The 16,629-nt window shown below is 40.6% G+C and overlaps 3 protein-coding genes across 6 annotated transcripts in view; 1 reads left to right on the forward strand and 2 right to left on the reverse strand.

Annotated features, from left to right (window-relative positions):
* cdhr1a (cadherin-related family member 1a) overlaps positions 1-5,524 on the forward strand; it is a 21,117-nt gene extending 15,593 nt beyond the window's left edge. For 3 of the 4 annotated variants that reach the window (XM_016276822.1, XM_016276824.1, XM_016276823.1), the window contains 3 exons: positions 2,255-2,483; positions 2,567-2,821; positions 4,572-5,524. In XM_016276822.1, coding sequence (XP_016132308.1) covers positions 2,255-2,483; positions 2,567-2,821; positions 4,572-5,120 — 1,033 coding nt within the window. In that variant the 3' untranslated portion in view covers positions 5,121-5,524. Of the gene's footprint in view, positions 1-2,254; positions 2,484-2,566; positions 2,822-3,104; positions 3,722-4,571 lie in introns of those variants that run through there. The other variant, XM_016276825.1, reaches the window with a different exon arrangement.
* A 1,384-nt stretch (positions 5,525-6,908) lies between these two features.
* lrit2 (leucine-rich repeat, immunoglobulin-like and transmembrane domains 2) lies at positions 6,909-10,543 on the reverse strand. The gene is made up of 3 exons (XM_016276827.1): positions 10,346-10,543; positions 9,147-9,922; positions 6,909-8,441 (listed from the first exon to the last, which is right to left on the reverse strand). The coding sequence occupies exons 1-3, from the start codon at positions 10,450-10,452 to the stop codon at positions 7,639-7,641; spliced, it is 1,686 nt and encodes a 561-aa protein (XP_016132313.1). The 5' UTR covers positions 10,453-10,543; the 3' UTR covers positions 6,909-7,638.
* A 560-nt stretch (positions 10,544-11,103) lies between these two features.
* Positions 11,104-14,747, reverse strand: LOC107588643 (leucine-rich repeat, immunoglobulin-like domain and transmembrane domain-containing protein 1). The gene is made up of 4 exons (XM_016276826.1): positions 14,210-14,747; positions 13,331-13,791; positions 12,649-12,954; positions 11,104-12,474 (listed from the first exon to the last, which is right to left on the reverse strand). The coding sequence occupies exons 1-4, from the start codon at positions 14,341-14,343 to the stop codon at positions 11,432-11,434; spliced, it is 1,944 nt and encodes a 647-aa protein (XP_016132312.1). The 5' UTR covers positions 14,344-14,747; the 3' UTR covers positions 11,104-11,431.
* Positions 14,748-16,629: the final 1,882 nt, after the last annotated feature.

Here is a 16,629-nt window from a genome sequence, read left to right on the forward strand (position 1 = left end):
ACCGGTTCCACCTCGCTCCACTTTTTAAGGAGGTTAAGATGGTAAATTTGACGTGCCCCACTCCTGTCCAATCGAATTACCTCATAATTAAGATCGCCCACCCGCCGTGTGACCTCAAAGGGTCCTTGCCACTTGGCGAGTAATTTAGTGCTAGAGATAGGGAGTAATACAAGCACAATTTTGCACTCTCCCGGTGCAAAATTGCGTACGCTGGTTCCCCGATTATACAGCCGGCTCTGCTTGTCCTGGGCCTGTAACAAATTCTCCATAGAGAGCTGCCCCAATGTGTGGAGTTTTGTTCTCAGGTCCAGCACATGCTGAATTTCGTTTTTGCTATCCGAAGGTCCCTCCCCCCAAGCCTCTCTCTCCACCCCGTGGAGGCTTGTGGGACCTCGCGCACAGCGAATAGGGGTTCCAGCCATTTATCCCAATTTTTAGCGTCATCGTGAAAAAACTTCAGAATCATGGTCTTCAACGTGCGATTAAATCGTTCCACCAGACCGTCTGTTTGTGGGTGATAGACGCTGGTGCGGACCGATTTAATGCTCAATAACTCGTAAAGCTCGCGTATTGTACGTGACATAAACGCCGTGCCTTGGTCAGTGAGAATCTCCTTCGGGATTCCCACTCGGGAGGTCACAGGGCCTCCGCCATCATCACGCTCCGGGAGGATTAGCCTCCCGGCCGCGCTCGGTTCCCCTGTCGCAGGCTCAGGCGGTACCGCCTCCCCTCCTCGCTTCTCCTTTCCCCAAGAGACATCCGTGCACAAATACCCCAATAAGTGATTAAAAGCTGGCCAATTGGTTCCCAGAATTAGCGGATGCCTGAGGTGCGGGTTAACTGCGACCTCCACATTATGCTTTTGACCCCGGAACTGGATAGCTAGGAGCACTATAGGATACCTCACCACATCCCCGTGTACGCACCGCACCTGAACCATGCAGCTCTTATGCAATGCCGCCGGCTGAATTAGGCTTTGATGGATCGAGGTCTGGTTACATCCTGAATCCACCAGAGCCCAATAGGTACCCCCCTTAATACTCACAGGTATTTGGTACATGCCGGCTGGACCGGGGGCAGCCTGTGGGGCATCCGGGACCCGGATCAGTGTCCCCACCTCCATCACCGGACACCGATCAATAAAGTGCCCTGGGTCCCCGCAACGCCAACAGGCCAGCCCAGACCTCCCCGCCGCCCTGGTGGGAGGAAGCGGATCAAGCAATTGGCCTGGAGAGAGCAGAGGAACGTTAACCCCCGAGATGCTCGAGCTGGCCGGCCCCGCCCCCCTGGAGATGGGCCTCAGTCCCGCGGACTCCGGCACCGGACCGCCCCTCCACCGGGGCTGCTCTCGCGGTGGGAGATTCCCCCGGGACCTAGGGGGAGGGACAGGTTTAGAGGTAGGAGAGGGGGGGAGGGAGAGAGAGAGAGAGAGAGAGAGACAGAGGGCAGGGTTCCGCCCCCCTGGCACGCCACCATCTGGTCCTCTGCCAGTTGAATGGCCAGGTCCAGCGACGCCGGCCGGTGGCACTGGACCCACTGCGTCGATGATCTGGTCGACGTCGCTTCCCCCAGCCAACAGCCATTTGTGGCACGCGTCCCGGAGCTGCTGAGCCATCACGAAGGGCCGGCCATGTTCCCCCAGCTCCAGTGATCGGAACCGCTGACGGTGTTGTTCGGGGTTCCGGCCGACCCGCTGGAGGATGGCCCACTTGAGGTCGTCGTAGACCAGGAGGTTCTGGACTGCAGACTTCGCTGAACCACGCCCCCCTCGCCACAGCTGTTTTTTTACAACACTGATAATAAGAAATATTTATTGAGCACCAAATCAGCATATTAGAATGATTTCTGAAGGATCGTGTGATGCTGAAGACTGAAGTAATAGATGCTGAAAATTCAGCCTTGACATTGCAAGAATAAATTGCATTTTAAAATATATTCATATAGGAAATAGCTGTTTAAAATTATTTAATGTTTGACAACAGTAGTTTTTACTGTAATTTTTTATCAAATAAATTCAGCCTTTCAAACACATAAACAATCTTACCAACCCTAAACGTTTGGACAGTAGTATAGACAATTTCATCCTGTTGACAATAAGTATAAATAACAGTTTTCAAATAGAGAGAGTACCAGTGACTCATTTATAGTGTTCTGAAAGCTTTAAATCATGTTAACATCTCCCTGAACACAACAAGCTCTGTGTAATCCTGGTTTTCCCTATAGAACTAATTTCCTGTTTTACATTTTTCCGCAGGTTTCTCATTCAGCCTGATTCTGGAATCATCTACACTCAGCCATGGGCCAGTCTGGATGCCGAGGTCAAATCCAAGTATAACTTTTATGTGAAAGCCGAAGACAGTGACGGAAAATACAGCCTTGCAGAAGTCTTTGTCACCATTATGGACCTCAATGACCATTCACCAGCATTCAATGAAAACTCTCTGGAGAAGACAATGGTGATTGGTGCACCAGTGAAAATAGAGGTTAGCTATATTTGTTATATTGTATGTTCTGTTTGTTCTTCTAATAGAACACTGGTCAGTTGACTGTGTTTGATTATTTGTAGGCGGTTGATGAAGATGCAGAAGAGCCCAATAATGTCATTGAATACTCCATCATGAAGTCTGACCCAGATGACATATTTGACATGGATGCAGACACAGGGGAAATAAAGCTGAAGCCGTACATCAAGTCCATGGACATAGTCCAGAATATCAGCAATCACAAAGACTGTACCTGGTCTGTGGTTGTTCAGGCCAAAGACAGAGGTTCACCATCCTTCAGCACCACCACGGTGGTAAAGATTGACATCACAGAAGCGGTAAGTGGGTCTTTATTAATGCTTTTTTTCTGAGAATCCTATTAGTTTCAAATATGAAAGTATTTATTGTATATAAGAAAATATGATTGCATTCAAAACAACTCAAGAGACCTTCTCATTTATGCATTTTGACAGTCACGTAATTCAACATGAAAACCAGAAAAGCTATCAGAATATAAATATATCTCTTAAATGCATACACAAAAAAACTGAATCATGCTGTATTGTAAGCAAACCTCATATAAAATCTAGTATACGTTTTGTGTTATTCTGTGCTTTACAGATCAAATCCAGAATGATTTCATACTTCTTGAGTCTGAGAACTCAGCCCTGGACTGTTTTCGGGATTTGTTTGAGCACTGTAGTCCTCGCCATCTGTCTGACCATTTTCATATCCACCATAATTTTCTGGAAATCTGTGAAAAAGTCCCGGGTCCAGCCAAGGGGCAAGATCAGAAAGATTATTAGGAGGCCCTGACCATCAGACACTTTGACACCGACACCAATACTTAGCATTCTTCTTCATATTTTTCCATCCTTACATGATTTTACTGTTGTTTAAAGGCAAGTGAAAAGTCTGTAAAAGAGTACAGGAGCACAGTTATTAGGGTGTACTCACACTAGGCGTTTTGAACCGTGCCCGAGCGCGTTTGACCCCCAAAACCTGGTTCGTTTGACTAGTGTGAGTGCTCCGTGCCGCGCTCGGGCGCGGTTCGTTTAGCCGGCTCTGGCCCGGTTGGAAGAGGTGGGGCAGGGCACGGTTCGGCTGGGCTGGGCTCGGGCGTGGTACTCATGCAGTGTGAGCGCTAACCGCGCCAGAGCACGGAACAGATAGTATTTTGTGTGCGCTACTGTCATCATTACGACCGCAAACATATTATATTACTACTACTGCACTACACTTTTCAATTCATTTAATTTAATCAAGTATATTTAAGTTTATAATGGCTCTGGTTCTTACCTTATTGATGAACAGGAAATGTAGTTTGTGAGTAAAGCTGCAAATTATTTCATTAACGTCAGCTGCTTCCGTAATAATTTTCTGATACATAAGTGAAAATCAATGCACGGCAAAAATGATAAATTAATTATTATTAATTATTCGGCAGAATACTAGCGAAAGTGGTTTTCTCCGTTATCTCATACATGACGTAAGCGTGCTCCGGCCCGGAGTGTTTAGTGCAAGTGTGAGTGCAGGCCAGCGGGGGAGGGGGGATACTCGCGCTCGGTTCAAGGCAACCGTGCCTAGTTTGAGTACACCCTTTCAGAACAATAGCTTTTATTTTGCTCTTATGTGGCTCCAAACAATAGTCCGTTTATCCGTTCAGTCTACATCATACAGTAGATCTTTTTGAGATTATAAAAATTAGGCTGCATGGTCTTAATTCTGGGTGCCTCATTCAACCCTTCTGATCTTGTCTTACTGTGCAACCAGACTCTGTTTTAACATTCAAATCCATTTAGTCTTTAACAGAACTTATAAATCACCAAATGAATTGCCACCAAATCAGTTGTTATCAATCTGTTCTCAGCTTTTGAGATGCCATGCAATGCTTTCTAACCCATACAGTATACTGACTCTACATACATTTGACTCAAGTGTGCTGTGCTAACTGCTGTTGGCCTCTCTGGGAGTTGAGATGTTTATTTGCCTCACTTTTACCATGTGTCTCTGACCAAACAGCAGGAAGCCTATAGTACATCATCCTTGGGTCCTATGGACTTGATTTCTCTTTGTGCTCTTTTACAGACTCAACTCAAGGGACCTTTGACGTCCTTTTTGTTGAAATGTAGGGAAAACCCCATGCAATTCCTAGGCTTGGTCAGTGGTGTCATTATAATCATGCTTTTTGTGACAGTCTTCATCTCTACTGTTATATACGTGAGAAATGTCAAGTCCAACAAGATCCTACCCTCCCGTCGCATCATACGAAGGAAGCGTAAACCCCGGAGACAAGACGACTTCCAGCAACCATTCAGAGAGGAATGCTGTGGAGGTAAGTTCAGAAATGAGGATCTGGAGATCCCTACAGCAGACAATATCAACCGTAACAATAATGTCAAAGGATGTTCACATCGAGCCCCTCCGTCGCCTCCTAACGCCCCTGACATGCCCCCGCCATTGCCAAGTCACTATAGACACGGTGATCGGGAGTGGACAGTACCTACAGTTTCTGCCTCGGTGGCCTCCAAGACAAAGAAAAGATCTCATAGGGGTAAAGACAATCCTGTCAACACAGCACTGGTTTCTGAACTCAAACTTAGACTGGAGCAGAAAAACATGGCAAACCGATACTGATGAAGTGCATGTATATAAATACCAGTGTTCAATGGAGAGAAAACGTGTTTCTTCTGACAAAAGAGATTTCTGGCAAGATTTGTGCAAGGACCAGATCTCAGCAGGCCAGCTCTGGAAGCTTCTTACTGTACAGTGTCTTTTCTAATGCGTGAAGAGTTTAGCTGGGATTGCAGGTTGAACCTAGTGGAATTGAGGCAAAGTGTCACTAGCCAAGACTAACACCTTGCTAATACGACGACTCTGTGTACTGCCCTCTTCTGGATGGAAAATAATTGGTTAACGGTTACTCTGTTTCACTGATATTTTTATTTATTTATTTATTTTTAACTGTGTATAACTGGCAAGGAGTGTGAGTTTTCATTCTTCAAAATCATGTAGTATGCACTATATATATATATATATATATATATTTTTTTTTTTTTTTTATGGGAATAGTTTTTTTTTCTTTCAAAAATACAGGTGTCGCCGAGGCCAGTAAATAAATCCATTCTGGGTCTCATAATATTTTCTAGACCTTGAACGAACACTAACAATGCCAAATTCTAAGCATTCATTTGTTGGTTTATTTGGTAAATACATTTTTTTGACTGATGGACCCCTGAAAACAGTTGCAATATTATATAATGATTTGAGTAAATAGTTATCTTCCTGTCCTTCAGTGAGGAAAGCCAGTGTTATGTTATCAATTTGTGCAATGTTTCATGTACCTTGTCAGTGTTCATGCAGTTAAGTATTAAATGTCAAATAATTGTTGGAATGATCTCTGTTTATATACAACCTTTTGTAAATAAATTGATATTTATTCAAATGTGTTGTTTCATTTGTATTTATTTGTAGCATAACAATTATGAGTTGTCTTTCTCTGGCTTTCCTAAATCTCTAAACAGGTGTTTATATATTTAAAGAGACACATGCACGGTAAGTTTTTTAGGTGTGTGCTACTCATCGTTGAAAATGTTTATGACTCTTTCTTCTTTAAAGCACATAAGACAAAACTGCTGTGATAAGGAAAGTCTGTTTTCAGATAGTAAAAGCAGCACTGGGAGTAAAAGCACAAATGACATGGAATTATACCCTGTAGCAAGCAAGTAGGATTACTGTTTTTTTAGAGAGGATTACAAACTTGCAAAGTGCGCTGATGGACTGGGATAAAAGAAAAACAGAACATTCAAATCAAGATGCGTACATTTTGTCTAGTTGATTTTGGAGCCCTCTGGTTAAGGTCACAGAGACCTGTAAAGTGATGTAAAGTCAGAACACTCAAAGTTTAACACTGAAATACATAAAGATCTGTTTTCTTTAAGCACTCTTCCAGTATCAAAAGCATATCCATTAAAACCATTTTCAAAAAGTTCCACGCACAGATTTATGAGCATGGGTATAAGTATACCGTATGCAGAGAACTGTGCTCTGCTTTAGTGACGTAGCATGATTGGTCACATACTGTATGTTTTAATCCTGGTTTAGCAGCACCACAATGGAAAAAACCAAAGCTTAACTGTCAACAAGCCTGGATTGGTGCAGAGTGGCACGCTTCAGCAGCGCTAAACCTTCAGCCTGATAGTTATTTCATGCATCTTCACAAATCTCTTGAATTAAATTTAAAGCCTTCAATTGCACTGTCCACAATCTATCATACAAAATCAACTACAGAAACACAAGTTCCGAAATATACTTTTATACATTTACTGACAGACAAATATTGCACCTATCACTAATTTTTTTTAAAGAAACAAAGTATAATACTTTAGGAGAAAAAAACGTTCATAAAACAATATTTATAACATTTATTTTCCAAAACAGCAACTTTTTTAAGTTCCTTTAAAGGTCAGTGTATTTCAGCCTTGTATCACTCATTGTTCAGTTTTCATTGTCTGCATATGACATTTTCAGTTTGTTTGCAAAGTGCTTGCTAACTGACACCTGTGTCTATTTTAAAAGTAAAGTATTGGGTCCACTGTTGGATCGACATGATATGGAACAGGCATAAAAAAAATCTTAATCTGTTTTGTCCTCCTGTGTTCGTATTATGTGCATTAAAATAAATCTGTTACATAAACAATCATACAAGTGCAACTCAACCTAAAATAATTCATCATTTAATTAAAAATATCATCATCAACCACATATAATAAACTGATCAAAATCTATTTTATATACAGTAGTTGTATTATGAATGTTTTCTATGTTTTGAGCCCTACTAATTGTCACGAGTTGTCAAAGTGCATTTGTTCTCTTCTAAATATAGTTGTACCAGAGATTCAGTGTATTAATGGTCTTTGCTTTTATTCCGTGGATTTTACCAGTTTGTCTGGAAAACCCTGTCCAGCAGCAGCTGATCCATGAGTTCGACCAGTTGAGACTCTCTTCTGAAGATTGTGGCATCCATAATAAGCATATTAACTTTACTCGTATCTCCACTCAAGCTGGATAAATGTCACAATGTAATTAAATGGAGGCTTGTCTGAATCCTTTCATGGGTATTAATGAGTCTATAGCTGTCTTTGAGAGTGTGGTGTCAGTAAAGCTCAGCTGTCGGTCTTCGTTCATTCTTTGGTTTCTGTATCTTCTCAGCAGACCTTCGTCTGGCTTTCTGCTCTTTGCTGGACTCCTTGCAGAGGCCCTCATCACTGGCAGCTTGGAGACTGTCAAACGTGCCCTGTCTCTCATCAGATGTGGGAGAGCGTTCCGAATGTCTCCTGTTTCTCCACATCTCCGTGCAACGCTCAAAGCAGTTGAACTTGGCATCGGTGGTGCAGGCGTACATTCCCGCGGGCACAGCGAGGACCATGGCAAGTACAATGATGACAATATGAATGAGTTTCTCTCTCTGTTCCATCTCATTGAAATCACTGCCTGTCACAAATACAATGCACTGGCCATTCCGAGGAGCCTGGTTTTTTAGAGTAACACAGATTTCATATTTAGTGGCTGGTAACAGGTCTGTGACAGAGTATGTGTTGATGCCTGGCCCAATATATATCTGCTCCTTCTTGAGTGTGTCATATCGGCCAAAATGGATGGTGAACCAGGTTTCAGCTGGATTGTCTGTCACAGCATGCCACTCGACTGTGATGCCATAGACTGTCTGCTTGGCAATACGGATATCAATGTAAACATTTTCCTCGGCGATGGCAGCAGGGAGGCCTGAGGAATGAGACACTGAGCCTTCCAGAGACTTCACATCCAGTAAAACACTGATGGAGGAATTGCCGATGAAGTTGTTGGCAGTGCAGGTGTAAAGCCCTCGATCGGCCGGATGGAGCGAAGGAAGGATCAGCTGAGACTTGATGGTGTCCTCATCCACACGGCTCTGAATCTCTGAACACACAATAGACAGTTTTTGAAACTAAGGACAATTTAATAACAACAACAACATTTTGTTATTATTATAAATAACAATCTGTATAAAAAAAAATAAAATTTATAAAAAAATAAAATCTATATATTATATATTATTTTATAAAATAAATATACAAAATATATTAATAATTTATATAAAAAAAAGAATGCATTTATAATGAGTATTATTACTATTCATGATGATGATGATTGTTATAGTGATAATTTATAAATCTATGATATATATATATATATATATATGTGTGTGTGTGTGTTAATATTTTAATACAATATAAAAAATAATATATTATATTCATATAAATAATAAATATGTATTCATTGCTACATCTCTGACAGTGTCACAATAGACGGTTGGAATTTGCACCAATTTTTTGTTTATAATTTTATTAAAAATAAATGCTACGAAAAACTTTTTTGATACACTCTTTTGGGTGATTTTGAGAAACTTAGAACATAAATATGCTTATATTTTATTTAAACTGAACTGTGTAAGAAGATGAGGTTTAAACATGTAATTTTGTAACATACAAAAGGTGGTGTTTTTACACCATTCCCAAGTGTAATAATATCTGTGTGCACTAATTGAGGGTTAAGCACCTAATTTTTAAATAAAGATATCTATTTAAGTGAAGACAAACGTGTAACTATGTAAACATCCCTTACCACGAAATCCTCTTAGTATCTTAAGACCATATATCCACCGAACAGCAGGTTCAGGTCTGGCCGTGGCAAAGCATGTTAGCGTGATGTTCCGTCCTAACGGCGCGGTGATGTTGGTGTCTGGCGAGCTGACCTCAGGCTTCACACACGTCTTTAGATCGACCTCGTGGAAAAATTTCCCTGCCTTGAATTCGGGGCTAGAGCATGTCAAATATGAGTTCATTAGAATGAACGGTGGACTCAGAGATTTGATGAACTCAATGAAGCCTCCCAGACGACAGTCGCACAGCCACGGGTTGTCGTGAAGCGCCAGAACAACGTTGGACGCTGTAGGTCGCTCGTGTTTGTTTTCAGTGTGATAGAGAGGCCAGTTCATGAAAACGTCTTTAGAAATGACTGAGAGTTGATTAGAGGATAGATCTAAGTAGGTCAGGCCTGGTAGAAACTTTAGCGCGTGTTCCGGGAGGGCGTCGATGCGGTTGTGCTTCAGGTCCAGGATCTTAAGGTTGGGGGTTTCCTCAAACGCTGTCCATGGTACTGAACGCAGTTTGTTACCCTGCAACCGGAGCTCCGTCAAGTTGCCCAAACCTTCCAGACTTTTGATATTTATGATGGCGATGTCATTGAAGTTCAGCCAGAGATGCTTTAGCAACTTAACATGGGAAAACGCTGCCTTTGGTAGCTCACTTAGCAGTGATTTCTCTATTCGGATTTTAGTTAAATCTTCCGGTATGTCCTCAGGAATGCCGGATAGTGGCGCTTCCATACACGTGAGTGACCTACAAAAAACATCCCATTCTTTCAATTGATTTTTTTAAGGTTGGATAACCCGTAACTTTGGATTCATTAAAAATAATACAAAAATGTTTCTGAATTCATGCTGTCTAGCAGAGGTTTTCAATTTCTCAGGAAAAATGCTTGGCATGGCAGTAATGGCAGTACTATCAGGGACAGCAATTCTAAAAAAAATTATAATAAAATAAAATATAAAAGCACATATGCATATATATCACCAATTTTTTTATTCCTTTAACAAAAGAGGCAAAAAAGTTCCTCTAATCATACATATATTCATATTTACAAACTATAACTCTCACATATATACTATAGCTAGCCCTGTTCTCAACACAAAAACAATCTTTACTCAATTACTTAACTGACATCTGTTAATACTGTGTGCACTGAAAGGAGCTGCAACTAACCTCCCATAACGGTCAGTCCCACAGGAGCATCCTGGAAAACACTCTGAGCTGATATGACTTAATAAAAGAAAGAAAACAATCAAATGAAATATAATCGAGGCATCCATAGTCTCCTATAACGTTGTATCCGCTCCGTGTCTGCTCACGACATGACTGCAGGTAGAGCTGAGCAAAGCCTATTATCGGTAATCCTTGACGTACCCCGTGAGAGACTGATTGGAACTTAATTGTAGATCTGACCTACTATTGCTGTTTAAAAAAAGAGACTAAATGTAACACTTTTTTTAATATATACACAAAATGTATTTTGAAGCGTAAATGGGTACTAAGCAACCTGGGACACAAAAGTTCTGAATGGTTCAGGTGGCACAAGTTTTCACATGGTAAACTGAAATAATGTCACATACACAATGATGACAATGTTGGTGCATGCACTGTAAAAAATGTTTTTTCAAAGTTATAAATAAAGATTATCGGAGTGTGGCTTATGAGAAAATATTATTTTTGTCTTTCTATTCCAAAATGTAATGTTCAATTCAATGTGTTACTTGCTGTTTCAGAAACTTACTTTCTACACCAGTTTTTTTTCCAGTGTATGAAAATCCCAACTAATATGTTTCCATTACAGTTACACTAATGACTATGTGTAATATGAACAAACTGTGGAAATTAATCCCCAATTCCTCATGTAATAATAGTATTATTAGATATTAATAGATTTTTTCCACATATACAAATAAACAACAAATCATATGAACATTTCCCTTTGAATCAGTTCCTCCTAGCACTGCCTGAAGGGGTAAAAGTCCATATCTACATGTTCCTGGGATTGCTCAGCCACAACCCCACCACCAGCCAAAAGCTTAGTTTAGAACCAAGTCCAAAAGCACATTAACAAAGAGTAACTTTACCAAGACAACATAAAAGTCTTCACTTCTGCACTTTGTTACTTATGCTAAGTATCCTGAAGCTTCTTCACGGATGGCCAGTCATGTACTGCTGGTACAGATTATGTGCACTCAGGTACTGCGGCTGGGCCTGGATACTGTGATGGCTGCGTGGTGGAATTGTGGCTGAGGGATATTGTCAGCAGAAGTATTCATTGGGCTGTCCCTCAATCTTAGCTGTGGACTCCGAGTCTAGGCTGGACCGGGCCGACAGCAGTCTGTTGGACTCCTCTGCATTCAGTCTGTTGAGATATTCCCCTTCCAAGCCTCTAGCCTTGGTGCTGGGAGACAGAGTCTCAAACGTAACATACGAGTCCTGAATGTCTTTGGACTTTTTGCCCAGAAACTTCTTAATTTTCCTCTTAAGTGCCCCGCAGCACACTATCACAGTCAGAGGCACGGCTATCACGCAGGCAACCGTGATTACTACTACATTAATGAGCTTTTGGGTTCCATTAGCGCTTGCTGCTGCATCTGTTGAGAAGATTACACACTGCTCCTTTTTGGGGATCAGCCCCTTCACGCACACGCAGGCGATGTATTTGGTTTTTGGAACCAGTCCCTCGATGATAATCCGGTTGTTGCCTGGACTGACGTTAATTCTGCGCATATCCCGCTCGCCAAACACAGCGTAGAGTACACTGAAAGCGGTCGTGTTCTTGGCAGTTGGTGCCCTCCAGTTCAGACACACAGTGTAGTCTGTATCGCCAATCACTTTCACAGAGCGCACAACCCTGTCGGGGTCTTGCTGCAGCGAGGATGTGTTCGCGGCCAGGTTGCTCAGATTGGTCTCTAGGAACCCGTCAGGACTGGCCGTTTGGGTATTCGTCCGGCTGTTAGCGGCATTGTCACTTTCCATACCTGGATATGGGCCTGTGTAGCTCACGGTGGCACCGAGTGGTAGCGCATTGTTTTGAGTTGAGGAAACATACGTGGCGATGTGTTTTTCTTGATAGGCTGCCTTGACTATTGGATTCGGCTTTTTGGACTTCACTTTGGTTTTTGGATCCACAGTCAGATTCTCAGCTTTGGGTGTGTCACTTATGATCAAAGAAATGACAGCTTCTGCACTCCCTGCATAATTTGTTGCTTTGCAGATGTATTTTCCCGTGTCACGATAGGACACTGCAGGCACGCTTAAAATAGACCAAACGATTCCCTCCTTCGAATTCTCCAGTTGAGCTGCAAAATTTAAAGGAAAAAAGCAGAACGCATGAGTACATTCGCTCAAAATGCAAGAACTAATTAGTATTGTGTAATCACAGTGCATTGTTGTGTCCACGCCAGCAGTGTAATCACTGTGCATTAGCACTTCTGGCTAATGCTGCTTAGCCGCCCGCCACTGTGCTGACTCACCTGTCCCATTCAGTGGCTTCCCATCTGCCCTTCTCCAGGCCAGTTCGGGGATGGGAACTCCAATGGTTCCACATCGCAGCAAGACATTGTTGCCCACTGCGGTTCTCACCCGGGCTACAGCCGTGTGGACACGAGGCCCCTGGCAGCGCCGGAGCTCAGCATCGCTAAACAGAACTCCAGAGAGGCTCTCTGGATCTGCGCACCTCAGCCTTGTGTCAATGAAAGTCACCGACAGACTGGGGGACTTCTGGAACTGGACCAGGTCATATAATCGACAATCGCACAACCAAGGGTTGTCATGAAGACCTGGGGCAAAACAAATGATCAGTGGCAAGTTACTCATACAAACAAAACTCATAAATTAAGAAAACCTTTATGATTGTAATAAAAAATTAGAATTTTGAGAGAATTTCCTTTTTTTAGTATTTTATGAATTTTTTTAATGTATTTATATAAAAAATATATACACTGAAAATAATTGGTGCAGGATTTACTTTGAAACGATTTTCAGTCAGAAATTACTAGTAAATTTCACAAATAATTGCAAAGAAAAGGCAAGTAACATTTTTAAGTACAAAAACAGAAATATAATCTATATAAATAATTAAATATACAAATATATCAAATAAATAATAACCTCAATATATTAAATTAAGAAAATAAAGACGAAGGAAAAACTTACCAAGAATCATTTTTGAACTTTCTGCTCCCTGGATGGGTTTGACTGTCAACCAAGTATTGAGGACCTCAGATGGCACTGTCAGCAGATTATTGCTAGATAAATCCAGGTAGGTTAAATTTTGTATGTAGGGAGCAGCCTCAGACGGTACTGAGGAGAGCTGGTTGTTGTGTATATCGAGTAGCCTCAGACTGGGCATGTCCATGAGGGATTCCCACGGAAACGAAGTGAGCGAATTTCCATCGAGCCTTAGCTCCTCTAAACTGTACAAACCCTGAAAACTGTCCGAGTTGAGAGAGGACAAAACGTTAAAAGACATCCAAAGGAATTCTAAGTTAGAGAGGTAACTAAAAGCCTCGCTCGGAATCCTCTTGATGGCAGTCTTTTCAATCCGAAGTTTCGAGGTGTCGCCTGGGAACGTGGCGGGCAACAGGGAAATCTCAGGATCGTTGCAAATCACGCTCCTGCAAAACGCATTAGAAACAAGAATAAAGAGCGATAATCAGGGATTTGAAAGCAAGCGCACACGGATCTTTAAAACCAGCGGGCTTTGACTGACGCTACAAATGCTTGTAAAAAAAAAATCACAAATCAAAAGTTATTATTTGCGTCAAAATGTACCCATATTGCGCAATGAAAATGAAAGCTCTTTTAATTTAAATGTCATATTCATATTTTAAAACTCTAAGTGATACTAAAAAATAAGAATAAGTAAATACCTTCAGTGTGTAAATATATCCTAAACTGTATTACGCACATTATGTAGCCAGAATGTGAAATGCGCAAAAATCAATAAAGCACAAGTGCACCACATTTCAAATGGGTAAAAATGCATAGCATGAATTAAATAGGCTACAGTTGAGATAATAAAACAAGGCTCACCTGGCTCTTGATCCATCACTCAGGTTATGATAAAAGCAGCTGCATTGGGAAGGACAGGTGCTCCGAACAAGTGGAAAGCCACCAGATGCCAGTAGGAGACCCAAAAGGACAGTAAGAGACATTTCGCTACTCATGTCAACAAAACACCGCCGAACGTAGTTTTAATGAAAAACCACCCACTTGCAATTATGGGAAAAATAACCAGCATGTCATCGTCGCAGTCCCATAGTGATCTGAGTGCTACGAGTCCAGCAGATAAAAAGGACAGATAAGGATTAGCGAAATCACGCGCGTTATTTTCATTTAGATGGGGATGCATCTTGGAATCTGATAGGCTACACAGAGATACAGCTGTTAATTATAGGGAGGAAATATTTCTGAATTGGCCATAATGTTGAATGCCCATCGCCCATCCAGCTCTCTTTCAAACCATCCTCTACCTGACAGCCAAACTAAGAAATCTGTTGCAGCACTTCTAGATTGTGTCAGAGCTGACGATACTTTTGGAAGCTGGTCTGTTCTGGCTGTACCAGTCACTATCGCCTAGGTACTGTATTCTTGCACTGAACAAAACATCTGTTAAAAAAATAAAACAATATTTATTTCTATGTTGTAAATAATATTTCCATATTTGCCTGCTATAAAATTAGTTTATCGATCCTTCCTTGTAATAATTAATGTGCAATGTCAGAACGAGAGTTGGCAGACTAAGGACATCCAAGTTTGTGCACAGCTATGGTTGAGTGGCGTGTCAGATAGGATTTTTAAAATATTTTCCTTCATGTAATCATGTTAGGCCTTGGCTGACAGGCAGCTTGCTCTTTCTAAGAGCCTGTTGTTAGAGTTTATAAATACTATGTTATTAATTGTTGTTAATATTATGTTCTTAATAGACAGATACAAGCCAATGTAAGAAAAAAATTAACAAAATATCTTAACATCATGAGCTCAAAACAGTAAAAAAAAAAAAAGAAAGAAAGAAAGAAAGAAAAGTGCAGGAATGATAATAAATATTTTAAAATCATTCTTGCATTTCTGGAATAAGTGCCAAATGCAGAGGAGTTCAAATTCACACAAAAACACACATTTTCTTTCTGAAAGGTTTACATGTAAATATTTCCTTGGTATAAAACTGGTATGGCGTGTCTCTGTTTAATGACACTGTGTTCCTGTAACTGTTGGACCACAAGAGATATTTTTGCCAGAAGCCTATTTGCTTGTGCTACTGTAGGTTTGTAAACACAACATGGGTTGAACCTTGGAATCAGATCATCTGTTCTTTAGTGCCAAGTTGTAAATATAAAACAGAATGTCTCTACTCATGAGCTTAAGGCAAGAAAATAAAATTTGCAAAGTGTTATTTATAGTTTTAAATAATTCATTTTTAATTATTTGTTTGTTTTGAAAAGTGTGCAATAAGTTATTCTAATATCAGTTCTGATGTTTTGTAGATAAATAAACTGCTAAACATTTAATTTAACCTCTGACTTCCTAAACCTCTCTCACAAACCTACTAAGGTCACATTATTCCCCTAAAGATCTTTTTGTGAGTGTCACAGTTATAAAGTATATAGAATTCAGTAAAGGCTGCAGTGAGCTCAGTACCATGTACTTTTGTTGTTGTTGTTGTTAAAGCTTTGTTACAAAACCAAATTCATCTTTTACTTTACAGAAGTATGTGGAAATTTGAGTGGAAAAAAAAGGATTTTGTATGGTTATATGACTAGGCATTCTTAACATGTAAATTATATTTCATAACCTCGTAAACTTTGCTGAAATACTTGACTGAATAATATGGGTTTTGTTTGGGACATGTATGGTATGATAAGCCCTGAATTTGAATTTTGCCGTTTCATGTTTCACTCAGAAATTATACATTGTATATGTAAGGCCCTGTATGTGGAAATACTCAGGACTTCTTGTGATAAAACACTGATGATTGTAGATCTGATTAAATCTATTCCTGATGAAAGTAGGTTAGTGTATCAGTGTTACTCTTTGTACCTTATCATTTGGCTTTCACTCATGTATGAATAATGCAATCAGGAAACAAAGGGCCTTTTATTAAATGCAATTCGGATTGGCTATTTTTTCTACAAATATTCAAAATGTTTCTATTTCAGCACTGAACACATTTTACGATTAGGATTGTATAGGATGTAAAGGCTTAATGTTGTAAATGTCCCTAAAATTATATCTCAGAACAACAACTAATCTATTTGTGAATACAAGTGTCATTTTCTCTCTCTAATGTGTCTGAAGATCTATTCTCTTTCTCCAAACCACAATGTCTGTCTCATACAATTGAGGAAAGTCATTGTAAATGCAGTTTCTCTAATCATCCCTATGCAAACCGTGTGGTATACTGTGTCCGTTAGTGTCAGGAGTGACAGCTCGACAACACCTCGACAGAACACAGA

Source organism: Sinocyclocheilus grahami, unplaced genomic scaffold (assembly GCF_001515645.1).
Source record: "Sinocyclocheilus grahami isolate Dianchi unplaced genomic scaffold, SAMN03320097.WGS_v1.1 scaffold106.1, whole genome shotgun sequence".
Classification (NCBI taxonomy): domain Eukaryota; kingdom Metazoa; phylum Chordata; class Actinopteri; order Cypriniformes; family Cyprinidae; genus Sinocyclocheilus; species Sinocyclocheilus grahami.

Excerpts from the sequence above, each read along its gene's own strand:
- lrit2 (XM_016276827.1), bottom strand. The coding sequence starts at position 10,452 with ATGGATGCCTCGATTATATTTCATTTGATTGTTTTCTTTCTTTTATTA. Across the intron at positions 9,923-10,345 it reads GGGACTGACCGTTATGGGAG|GTCACTCACGTGTATGGAAG; the intron begins GTTAGTTGCAGC and ends TGTTTTTTGTAG. Across the intron at positions 8,442-9,146 it reads GATACTAAGAGGATTTCGTG|AGATTCAGAGCCGTGTGGAT; the intron begins GTAAGGGATGTT and ends TTGTGTGTTCAG.
- LOC107588643 (XM_016276826.1), bottom strand. The coding sequence starts at position 14,343 with ATGAGTAGCGAAATGTCTCTTACTGTCCTTTTGGGTCTCCTACTGGCA. Across the intron at positions 13,792-14,209 it reads AGTGATGGATCAAGAGCCAG|GAGCGTGATTTGCAACGATC; the intron begins GTGAGCCTTGTT and ends TGCGTTTTGCAG. Across the intron at positions 12,955-13,330 it reads AAGTTCAAAAATGATTCTTG|GTCTTCATGACAACCCTTGG; the intron begins GTAAGTTTTTCC and ends GTTTTGCCCCAG.